The sequence below is a fragment of the Lissotriton helveticus genome, chromosome 5_1, assembly GCF_964261635.1.
Source record: "Lissotriton helveticus chromosome 5_1, aLisHel1.1, whole genome shotgun sequence".
NCBI classification, from domain to species: domain Eukaryota; kingdom Metazoa; phylum Chordata; class Amphibia; order Caudata; family Salamandridae; genus Lissotriton; species Lissotriton helveticus.
The window spans coordinates 1,255,610,762-1,255,623,431 of NC_136065.1; the positions used below are offsets into that span (position 1 = coordinate 1,255,610,762).

At 48.5% G+C, this 12,670-nt stretch overlaps 1 protein-coding gene across 1 annotated transcript in view; it reads right to left on the bottom strand.

The window, feature by feature from the left end:
• Positions 1 to 12,218, bottom strand: part of LOC144755275 (uncharacterized) — a 113,364-nt gene extending 101,146 nt beyond the window's left edge. Inside the window, exon 1 of the mRNA XM_078644045.1 lies at positions 12,029 to 12,218. Within this exon, the coding sequence (XP_078500171.1) occupies positions 12,029 to 12,052 (24 nt within the window). The 5' untranslated portion in view covers positions 12,053 to 12,218. The remainder of the gene's footprint in view (positions 1 to 12,028) is intronic.
• Positions 12,219 to 12,670: the final 452 nt, after the last annotated feature.

Sequence of the window (12,670 nt, forward strand, 5' to 3'; positions counted from 1 at the left end):
CAACCGGACATCCGAAGACCCGCTACAGAAACCCAAAGACCAACAGAATACACAGCTCAAAGACTATTGCCCTCTTTTCCGCTCTTCTCTTTTGCATCCTCCTCATGACCACCCTCTGGATCGTGGAAGAGAGCGCACCAGCTCACAAGACATTTCTAACTACTACGCAGCCTACCACCATGAAAGAACACTACCTGGTCTCTCTTTCACCACAACTCCGAGAAAGACGTAAGGAGTTCTGGAACAACTCCTTCGTGCAGTTGCTACACCAACATAACCTTGCCGCCAATGCCACAAATTGCTGGATCTGTGGGTTGTTACCACATGCCACTGGACATTCCATCCCCTTCATCCCTTCACCTTTCTCTGTTCATGGTTCCTGCCTTGCTTGGCTGATCCTCTTGCAAGAGAGTTACAGGGATAATGCCACTTCCAGCAAAACTATGTCGCACTTCTATCACGGGGTCTGGCTGAACAAAACAGGAAGAACTGCTGCTCCCTTTTGCCCTCTGACATCCTATGCCTCTATTCACATGGACATCCCTGCCAAAGAACGGGTTGAAATGCAAGTGTTCAACAACCCAGCAAGACCCACCTTCTCTTACCTCCGAAAACGAGCAGCTGCCACCCTGACTGTGGCCTTATCTGTCGTCAACATCTCAGGCCTTGTATGCATCGAAGGCCTTGGGACACAGTTGGTGGGCCACAGCGCTTGCCGCATCACCAGAACTTTGGACTCAACTGATCCACCCTCTTTTGTCACCTCTCCGAACATGTACTTTGTCTGTGGTACAAAGGCCTACACGTGGCTCCCAAAGGGCTGGGGAGGTACCTGCTACATTGCCTTCATCCTTCCCCCAACCTATGTGGCCCCAGCAAACCATCACTGACAAAAGCGAGCAAGAGACATCGAGCAGGCCGACTCCACCGGAGCACAGTTCCTAGACGCAATGAAGGGACTTGTTCCACTCTGGGGTCCGATGGCGAACAGCCGTGCCATCCGACACCTGACCCAGGCAGTTGAAACGACAATGAACATCACAGCTGGCATCCTCAGAAACAATACAGCCGAGCTTCAGGCGGTCCGCCTGATGGCCCTTCAGAACCGTCTTGTTCTAGACGTTGTTCCAGCGGACCGTGGAGGAGCATGCCGTATCATTGGGTCAAGCTGCTGCACTTACATACCAGACAATTCGCCCTCCGTCTACAAAGCCATTGAACACCTCCACAGACTTTCCTCAGAAGTTCATCAGGAACAAGAAGAATGGTTGCTTGGGAGTTGGTTCTGGAGTGCTGTAAAGGACTGGGGTTGGAGGTTGTTTATGATCATATGGATACCGATTGTCGTAATATGTGGATTCTGCCTGGGTGTTCAATGCTTGCCACCCCTGTGCTCACTTTTTGCTAACTGTATCTGCCCTAAGACTCTGGACTTCGAGGCCGAACGCATGAAAGCTTTGTATGAAGTGGAAATCCGTAATATAATGGGGACAGACATAGATTGACAAGCTGGCTAGATATGTTAACAAGCATTTACAATGCAATGGTTTTGCCTTTGTTAAAGTTAGAGCTATTGGCATTGCTCTTGACACTCTGAAGCTCCACTCTGAAGCTCCACTCTGCACTCTGAAGCTCCACTCTGCACTCTGAAGCTCCACTCTGCACTCTGAAGCTCCACTCTGCACTCTGAAGCTCCACTCTGCACTCTGAAGCTCCACTCTGCACTCTGAAGCTGCACTCTGAAGCTCCACTCTGCACTCTGAAGCTGCACTCTGAAGCTCCACTCTGCACTCTGAAGCTCCACTTTGAAGCTCCACTTTGAAGCTCCACTCTGAAGCTCCACTCTGAAGCTCCACTCTGAAGCTCCACTCTGAAGCTCCACTCTGAAGCTCCACTCTGCACTCTGAAGCTCCACTCTGAATCTGCACTCTGAAGCTCCACTCTGCACTCTGAAGCTCCACTCTGCACTCTGAAGCTCCACTCTGCACTCTAAAGCTCCACTCTGCACTCTAAAGCTCCACTCTGCACTCTAAAGCTCCACTCTGCACTCTAAAGCTCCACTCTGCACTCTAAAGCTCCACTCTGCACTCTAAAGCTCCACTCTGCACTCTAAAGCTCCACTCTGCACTCTAAAGCTCCACTCTGCACTCTAAAGCTCCACTCTGCACTCTAAAGCTCCACTCTGCACTCTAAAGCTCCACTCTGCACTCTGAAGCTCCACTCTGAAGCTCCACTCTGAAGCTCCACTCTGAAGCTCCACTCTGCACTCTGAAGCTCCACTCTGAAGCTCCACTCTGCACTCTGAAGCTCCACTCTGAAGCTCCACTCTGCACTCTGAAGCTCCACTCTGAAGCTCCACTCTGCACTCTGAAGCTCCACTCTGAAGCTCCACTCTGCACTCTGAAGCTCCACTCTGAAGCTCCACTCTGAAGCTCCACTCTGCACTCTGAAGCTCCACTCTGAAGCTCCACTCTGCACTCTGAAGCTCCACTCTGAAGCTCCACTCTGAAGCTCCACTCTGAAGCTCCACTCTGAAGCTCCACTCTGAAGCTCCACTCTGAAGCTCCACTCTGAAGCTCCACTCTGAAGCTCCACTCTGCACTCTAAAGCTCCACTCTGAAGCTCCACTCTGCACTCTGAAGCTCCACTCTGCACTCTAAAGCTCCACTCTGAAGCTCCACTCTGCACTCTAAAGCTCCACTCTGAAGCTCCACTCTGCACTCTAAAGCTCCACTCTGAAGCTCCACTCTGCACTCTAAAGCTCCACTCTGAAGCTCCACTCTGCACTCTAAAGCTCCACTCTGAAGCTCCACTCTGCACTCTAAAGCTCCACTCTGAAGCTCCACTCTGCACTCTAAAGCTCCACTCTGAAGCTCCACTCTGAATCTGCACTCTGAAGCTCCACTCTGCACTCTGAAGCTCCACTCTGAAGCTCCACTCTGCACTCTGAAGCTCCACTCTGAAGCTCCACTCTGCACTCTGAAGCTCCACTCTGAAGCTCCACTCTGCACTCTGAAGCTCCACTCTGAAGCTCCACTCTGAAGCTCCACTCTGAAGCTCCACTCTGCACTCTGAAGCTCCACTCTGAAGCTCCACTCTGAAGCTCCACTCTGAAGCTCCACTCTGCACTCTGAAGCTCCACTCTGAAGCTCCACTCTGAAGCTCCACTCTGAAGCTCCACTCTGAAGCTCCACTCTGAAGCTCCACTCTGAAGCTCCACTCTGAAGCTCCACTCTGCACTCTAAAGCTCCACTCTGAAGCTCCACTCTGCACTCTAAAGCTCCACTCTGAAGCTCCACTCTGCACTCTAAAGCTCCACTCTGAAGCTCCACTCTGCACTCTAAAGCTCCACTCTGAAGCTCCACTCTGCACTCTAAAGCTCCACTCTGAAGCTCCACTCTGAATCTGCACTCTGAAGCTCCACTCTGCACTCTGAAGCTCCACTCTGAAGCTCCACTCTGCACTCTGAAGCTCCACTCTGCACTCTGAAGCTCCACTCTGAAGCTCCACTCTGCACTCTGAAGCTCCACTCTGAAGCTCCACTCTGAAGCTCCACTCTGAAGCTCCACTCTGAAGCTCCACTCTGAAGCTCCACTCTGAAGCTCCACTCTGAAGCTCCACTCTGCAGCTCCACTCTGCAGCTCCACTCTGCAGCTCCACTCTGCAGCTCCACTCTGCAGCTCCACTCTGCAGCTCCACTCTGCAGCTCCACTCTGCAGCTCCACTCTGAAGCTCCACTCTGCAGCTCCACTCTGAAGCTCCACTCTGAAGCTCCACTCTGAAGCTCCACTCTGAAGCTCCACTCTGAAGCTCCACTCTGAAGCTCCACTCTGAAGCTCCACTCTGAAGCTCCACTCTGAAGCTCCACTCTGAGGCTCCACTCTGCACTCTGAAGCTCCACTCTGCACTCTGAAGCTCCACTCTGAAGCTCCACTCTGAAGCTCCACTCTGAAGCTCCACTCTGCACTCTGAAGCTCCACTCTGAAGCTCCACTCTGAAGCTCCACTCTGAAGCTCCACTCTGAAGCTCCACTCTGAAGCTCCACTCTGAAGCTCCACTCTGAAGCTCCACTCTGAAGCTCCACTCTGCACTCTGAAGCTCCACTCTGCACTCTGAAGCTCCACTCTGAACTCTGAAGCTCCACTCTGCACTCTGAAGCTCCACTCTGAAGCTCCACTCTGCACTCTGAAGCTCCACTCTGAAGCTCCACTCTGCACTCTGAAGCTCCACTCTGAAGCTCCACTCTGCACTCTGAAGCTCCACTCTGAAGCTCCACTCTGAAGCTCCACTCTGAAGCTCCACTCTGAAGCTCCACTCTGAAGCTCCACTCTGCACTCTGAAGCTCCACTCTGAAGCTCCACTCTGAAGCTCCACTCTGAAGCTCCACTCTGAAGCTCCACTCTGAAGCTCCACTCTGAAGCTCCACTCTGAAGCTCCACTCTGATGCTCCACTCTGAAGCTCCACTCTGAAGCTCCACTCTGAAGCTCCACTCTGAAGCTCCACTCTGCACTCTGAAGCTCCACTCTGAAGCTCCACTCTGAAGCTCCACTCTGAAGCTCCACTCTGAAGCTCCACTCTGAAGCTCCACTCTGAAGCTCCACTCTGAAGCTCCACTCTGAAGCTCCACTCTGCACTCTGAAGCTCCACTCTGAAGCTCCACTCTGCACTCTGAAGCTCCACTCTGAAGCTCCACTCTGAAGCTGCACTCTGAAGCTCCACTCTGAAGCTCCACTCTGATGCTCCACTCTGAAGCTCCACTCTGAAGCTCCACTCTGAAGATCCACTCTGAAGCTCCACTCTGAAGATCCACTCTGAAGCTCCACTCTGCACTCTGAAGCTCCACTCTGAAGCTCCACTCTGCACTCTGAAGCTCCACTCTGAAGCTCCACTCAGCACTCTGAAGCTCCACTCTGAAGCTCCACTCTGAAGCTCCACTCTGAAGCTCCACTCTGAAGCTCCACTCTGAAGCTCCACTCTGCACTCTGAAGCTCCACTCTGCACTCTGAAGCTCCACTCTGCACTCTGAAGCTCCACTCTGAAGCTCCACTCTGCACTCTGAAGCTCCACTCTGCACTCTGAAGCTCCACTCTGAAGCTCCACTCTGCACTCTGAAGCTCCACTCTGCACTCTGAAGCTCCACTCTGAAGCTCCACTCTGAAGCTCCACTCTGAAGCTCCACTCTGAAGCTCCACTCTGAAGCTCCACTCTGAAGCTCCACTCTGAAGCTCCACTCTGCACTCTGAAGCTCCACTCTGAAGCTCCACTCTGCACTCTGAAGCTCCACTCTGAAGCTCCACTCTGCACTCTGAAGCTCCACTCTGAAGCTCCACTCTGCACTCTGAAGCTCCACTCTGAAGCTCCACTCTGCACTCTGAAGCTCCACTCTGAAGCTCCACTCTGAAGCTCCACTCTGCACTCTGAAGCTCCACTCTGAAGCTCCACTCTGCACTCTGAAGCTCCACTCTGAAGCTCCACTCTGCACTCTGAAGCTCCACTCTGAAGCTCCACTCTGAAGCTCCACTCTGAAGCTCCACTCTGAAGCTCCACTCTGAAGCTCCACTCTGAAGCTCCACTCTGCACTCTGAAGCTCCACTCTGCACTCTGAAGCTCCACTCTGCACTCTGAAGCTCCACTCTGCACTCTGAAGCTCCACTCTGCACTCTGAAGCTCCACTCTGCACTCTGAAGCTCCACTCTGAATCTGCACTCTGAAGCTCCACTCTGAATCTGCACTCTGCAGCTCCACTCTGCAGCTCCACTCTGCAGCTCCACTCTGCAGCTCCACTCTGAAGCTCCACTCTGAAGCTCCACTCTGAAGCTCCACTCTGAAGCTCCACTCTGAAGCTCCACTCTGAAGCTCCACTCTGAAGCTCCACTCTGAAGCTCCACTCTGAAGCTCCACTCTGAAGCTCCACTCTGAAGCTGCACTCTGAAGCTGCACTCTGAAGCTCCACTCTGAAGCTGCACTCTGAAGCTCCACTGAAGCTACACACCGCGCAGGGCAGCTCTGGATGCTGATGCGAGAGGCCAGCTGGGAGGCGCGCTGCTCGTCTTCCTGCTCGTGCTGACTCGGAGAGAAAACTTGTTTTCATTGGGAGAGCGGCCTTCAAAGACCCGGTCACTGCGCCTCTCCGAGTGTTTAGCTTGGGATAAAATGGGCGCAGTGTTGTGGTGATGACAGTAGAGCAAGGGAGGTGCCGGCAATGCCGGACCAGACTCGGGGGCGTTCCCGGCGTCGCGTGACGTCGGCAAAAGGCAAAGAATGTCAGGAACGCCCCCGTGTCTGGTCCGGCATTGACTGACAGGCCCCTCGTCCAATGGCAAGGCTCCGTTTACGGAGCCAGCCAATCAATGACGAGGGCCGACCCAAAGCACCCTACAGTTCTCAACAGGATTTCGCCTGCGCGAAAAGCTGCGCAGAGCGCAGCTTTCGCTAGGCAAAACCTAAAAAGGGAGGACTGTTGAAATCTAGATTGCGGCGTAAAGATTATCGGCGCCATCTTGTCCCTTTTCAGGCTCATATGTGCGCGTAAGTAGCAGCCATTTTGTATGCCATGGCCTCTCTGCCCACTGCCGATAGCCAGCGCGTCTCTCTCTCTCTCTCTCCGACCTCGCCAGCATCCCCCGTGCACTGACAGCCCCCGCTCTCACATGCTTGGGCCATAAACCACCCTTTCAGCGTGACCCTGCCTCGGAGCCACATCCCGTACCGGCTAACACCTCCCTCCGTCCATTTCATGATCACACCCTTTGATGAATTCCCTTCCTCTGTGCCCGATTGTCCGGCCCGATCCCAGGCCATCACCTGGCCCTGCGGATACAGTTTATTGCCCCATACAGTAGGAAGCTGTCCCTCTTCAAAGGATCTCCGACTGATCAAAGCCCCCACCCCATGAGATCCGATCAATCGCATGCATTCCGGGAATCGGCGGAATGTCCAGTTGCGCGACAGTCATCACCTACTGAGACCGGGGTGGGGACTTCTACTGTAAATATGTGTGGGAACGGGCTTGAAGCGGGGATTCCGAGAATGTCTTTCCGTACATCAAAGCATTGCCAAGAATGTGTTGTATGTAATAAAGCAATAAACCTGTGTATAAGAGGCCAGGCCTCAGAGATGCGGTTAGAGCACCTCGAGAAGATACCCTGTTGTCTGATTTGATGTGTTCTGCTCCGTCTGATTAAACTTCTGTTTCCTGCCTTCCAGTCTCCAGCGCCCGCCTCTTTGTTTGATAATTTCGAGTGGTATGAGAGGCGACTAACGCCGGGCAATACTTAAAGGTTATCGGTTGAAATCTGCCCACCCTTTTACACAGTCATATTTAAATAAACAGGCATTCTGACATAACAACTCAACTGTAATAACATTACAGTTGAGCATCCATTTCCTTAATTACAGGTGACTAGAGACTTCACACTTTGCCAGTAAAAGGGAAATTATGTATGGGCTTTCATACTGGGATATCAGGCTCCCATGCATAAATAAAAACATAACTCATCAACCACTTGGTAAAACAGTCTTTGGGGTTTTGTCTAGCCAAACTCTTCTTTTTTAAAACACTTGGACTCTGGCTTGTTAATAGGACGAGAATCTGTAGCCAGCAACCCTCCATCGGGTTTCTCCAAGCTGCAGGAATTGGAGAGGTTTGTAGTTCTTCTGTTTTCACTTCTCCTCTGTCTTCAACTCACTCTTGTTGGAAATTTGGTGAGGCCTAAATGCATAGATTTTAGGGGAGGTCATGGCCTTGTTCAACACATGCTGAAACACTCACCTCAGATTTTTGTGATCCATGTTTGCATTATTCCAGGCGAAACGTCGATGAATTTTAATGACAGATGAGCCGTTTCACTTTCAATGTAATAGTCTTTCTGGATAGCACCATCAATTCACCTCTCATTTGAGCTAGATTGCTAGGTGGTAATAACTGTCAGAGGCATCCTTGTCAGTACCAGTACCAGTAATATTTCTTATTTTGTGAACACATCAATATCAGAATCCCATGCAGACTAAAGCTCAGAATAACCAGTGGTTAATTTGAGCCAGTGGTTTCCAGTGCTTGACACTGGCACGGATTGTCAACACTGGCACTTATGACAGTCTGCCACATGGTGGCGCTGTCAGTCTAATTTAAAGATGAGCACAACAGTTGTTGATTAATTCATTATACATTAAAAAAGACTAATACATGCCACCCAAGCCATTCTTATAGCTTTGGGTGGCCTGGAATAGTCTAGATTGTCACACTTGTAAGAGCGTGATGGTTAGTAGTTGCGTTGATACTATGATTGGCAGTGCTGGCAGGGGCATAGGCGGTGCAAGATACAGTGGCCTCCTGATGAGGGTTCCGGCATGTATTTCTTAAAAAAAAATTAAGCACTAAGAATAACTAAAATGGTGGCACTACTGTTGGACAACCCAGATGTAGCTCAAGAAAACTGATCGCAAGGCATTGCATAAAGATTCTGAGAACTTGTAGTGCCATCGGGCTGCATACTCATTATTTCCTACAGCAAAGCCTTTTGCCTAGAAAGGCTTTCCAAAGTTTTGTATAGGAGCTGGGCCTACTGGCTGTATTGCACTCAAGCCTCGGCGGAGTTCGCGGAGAAGTGACAAAAAAACTTTGCCAAGATATGTGGTATTCCATGAGCGGCGGAGTGGGTTACCCCACGCCATTAGAAGTTATTTTTAGTGCCAGGTGTTTGTCCTGTGCTGTAAAATCAGCGCGAACGGCATCTCGCCTAGTGCAAGAGGGCGTTGCTCTTTCTGCAGCTCAAGTAGAAGTTCTACTCGAGCAGCAGCTCCTTCAACGTGAACAGAAGGTTTCTTAACGTGAGCAGTTGCGACCATTCGCGACTGCCCGCGTAGAGAAATCTCGCTGGGAAGTGGTCTAGCTTTGGACTTTCCTCACTCGTGCTGCTTCCCGGAGCGGAGTTTTTCAGAACTTCGCAAGTTACGCGGAGTGTGAAAAACTGCAAACTCTGCAAGCGAAGCAGTGTTCACTGCACAGGCTTAATTGTAATGAAGATGTGGGAAACTTATCTATTGCTTGAGGAGGAGATGCTGTGTCCAGAGGCAAAATCAGTTCATTCTAACCCTCTTCATGTCTCCAAACTATAGACATAAAGGTGTGATGCCGTCCTTGTCACACCACCAGTCACATATTCCAATACATAAATCAAGTGGGAGACACACTTTTTTTACACCACAAATGACATTATGTTACTTTTCTCCTGCTTAAAACTTCTATTACTTTAATACAAGCTCATAGAGAAATTAGGTCCCTTGTTTTTTTTTTCTAAGCATCCTTATCCGTCCAAAATGTAGGCATGAGTTCAGCCTGTGCATGTACCACTCTGTTCCACCACGTAGGAGCTTGGACAGGACAATTACATTTTTATTAGGTCAAGCTAGCCAGCGCAGCTGTCTCGTCAAGATCCGCTGTAATCGGTCTGGGAGTTATGTGATAATGGGGTAACCCGAAAGACCACTGGACCCGGGTACTATGTGCTACATAAAATAATGTCACAGTGGAGAGCATTCATAAAGCATAAGGGAGCAGCAAATGATCAAAGTAAACAAAATAGAACCACACCGATTAATTCATTCCATCAGTTGTTCCTATTTAATTGCATCAGAGGGATTGAAATGAATCAAGTATATAGAATCCAATGTATTTCATATTTAAACAATTTATAAAAAGGTGCACACAATGTGAGGTGACAAGTGTATCCCTGCTATGCACTTGTCACCTCACATTGTGTGCACCTTTTTATAAATTGTTTAAATATGAAATACACTGGATTCTATATACTTGATTCATTTCAATCCCTGTGATGCAATTAAAGAGTAACCATTGTTGGAAAGAGTTAATCGGTGTTGTTATATTTTGTTTACTGTAATCGGTTTGTGGGTATCAAGTCCATCCCCTTTCTTGACATTGCTTTTCATTTGTCTATGTCAATGTCCTTCAAAAATCCCTGCTTGCAAGTGGTCTGTCCCTCCTTTCTCTGTTCTATTCCGCCTACAGAGCAGGGACTTAGTACTGTCTCATTCCACCATGACTCTTTATCTGTTCTTTGGGGGACTATTTTTTCTTGGTTTCCTGCTCTGTTACTGTGTGTCTGTGTTTAGCTTCAGAGCCCTAGCTCCTTACATTCAAATATAGCATTCTTCCTCCTACCTCCTCTTAATGCCACAGTTGTGTTACTGCAGCCTTTTTTACAGCTGCCTTCCCCACCTTGGCTCCTGCTAGGTTGTTTGTTTTAATAATTGTGGGCATTCAGCGATGTTCCCATTCACAACCACTTCGCTGGTTTCCCTTTCATTCTTGTGTATTTTCTCTGCTCTCCCTCCCCCTACCAATCAGTCAGCAGGCTCCAGCCTGGCCTGCCTCACTGCTGAGCTCTCTGGCGGTTGAGACCAGTGTCCCTGCCTCGACTGCTGCTGTAATTAACTTGATCATATGTGCGGAGCGGAATACTTCACTTTTTGTATTGGATCTAAAGTGTAAACTGCTTGAGTACTTCCCAGTGAATGAAAAGTGCTCTGCTACCTGCCGTGATCACATGTGTTTTATCCACTGCAGACTGGAACACAACTCGCTGAAGTTGTCTCTGGTTCATTCCGGGTGCCCTGCGAAACCTTAAAGTTATATCACAACATAGAGAAAGGAGATGGCAACAGATAAGAGGAATTATATACCCTTTCAGGTGCGAATTGAGGATTTTGATGATAAAAGTTTTCAGGTACAGGCAGGTCGATAATTCAGTCTAGATTTGCACAAATCCCAACCCAATTAATAGTTAGTCATGTTTTCTGTCTTCTGGCCTTGATTTTAGTTATTTATTTTGAAGGGAACAATTGTAGCTATTGTGACTCTCAGTGAAGTTAATTCAAAGAACCTTTGTTGTGCCAAAAATCCGGGAAATTGTAGCATTTAGATGGCGTAGCAGCCAAACCTAGGTGCTGAAGCAAGATTTTTTTTAACAGGTTGAGATGAAGCCCACAAAGTCTATCCTGGATTCTTTGGTCGCGCCATTCTTTGGTTTGTTTGTTCAAAATCTTGAACTCATTTCAATGCAGCAGTTGTAAAAGAGATTTGAAACATATGCACTTTCTGTGATACAAATAATGTAACAATTTCACGCTTCTTTCTGACATGTTACTTCTAAGTAGACGCCTTGTGTTAAAACTGTACGATTAATACAAGTGCACTGCTTGTGGAAAACGAACACTTTTAAATTAAAATACAACAGCAAATCTAGGACTAAACTAATAAACGCAAACAAAGTTATGAAATAATTCATTATACAGTTGAAATGACAGAAAATATATAGTCACTTAGAGTCCATTTCAATGCTGGTATGTATGTATGTTTACTTTGCAGATTAGAAGCAGTGTTCGAGGTCCTAACGGTTGTGACTTCCTAAAATAAATAAATAGCCAATTAATCTTCAGATCCGGCCCAGTGATAGCTTTTGATGTCTGTCAGCGTCTTGTATTAATGAATAATAGTAGCAGTAATAACAAGCATTTGAAATGCAATAGGTCTCGCATTTGCGAGAGTTTGAGCTAATGGCATTGTAAATGACAATGCCTTTTATTTATGTGATGTTTTAAAAACATAAATAAAATGCAGTCATTTACAACGCCAATAGCTAAACTCTTGCAAATGCAAGGCTTACTGCATTGCAAATGCTTGTTTATCACTCTCTATTTACTGGATAAGTGGAAGATGGGGTCAAAACTAGGAACCGCCAAATCTACAAAATGCCAATGTTACGGTGGAGTTCATCTGGACATGACACTTTTTATCCAGATGACATCACCATCCAGAATTTAACTATAGTCGCCTAAGCAACATGAGAAAACGCACACACAGTAAGTTAATAAACAGTAACATATGAACAGAGGTGGGGAAAACGGATCCATGGCGTAATTCTCATGTCGAATTCCCAACATTTATGATCGGCTCTCTGGCAATATACTGCAAATTTCAATATCTTTTATTTGCATGATTCAACTTACCTTCTCTGTCGGTTGCTGTAACATCTTTCTCCTGAGCGTGACTATCTACAAAGTTTACAGTGTCACGTCACGTGTGCCTGCTGTCACAACGTAGCAGGAGGGCGCTGGGTCTCAGACCCCCTAAACACAGCTCTCTCCAGATCTTCCCCGGATAGGAACCTGTGGTCCGATCAGTGCTCATGCTCCGCACAGGGGACATACTTATAGCCGCATGCGCACTGTACCAGAGCCGGACACTGCGCGTGCGTCAAGGAAGAGAGACTGATCACCAGGAACAGACAAGGATCACCAGAAACAGACTACGGTAAACCTCCTACCTTATCCATGGCACATTCCCTGGATGTAAACAGAACCTCTCGGGACATGCCCCGCAACAGCTAAAAGTTCTTTCAGCGCGGCTAGAGGACCACGCCTAGGGGAGCCAACCGTCCAACATTTTTGAAGATTTGTCCTGCAATCTGGGCTTTGAGTGGGGTGGAAAGGGTGGAGAGGCTTCTAAAAGGGGAGTGGCCTATGTAATTAGGGCTTGACGTAAACACTTAACCTCTGCTCTGTGATTTCCAATGGTGTGCCACCCGACGGTTATTTTGGTGCCTCTCTCGTCTGTTATTGCATCCTGATATACTACACAGCAACTGACAT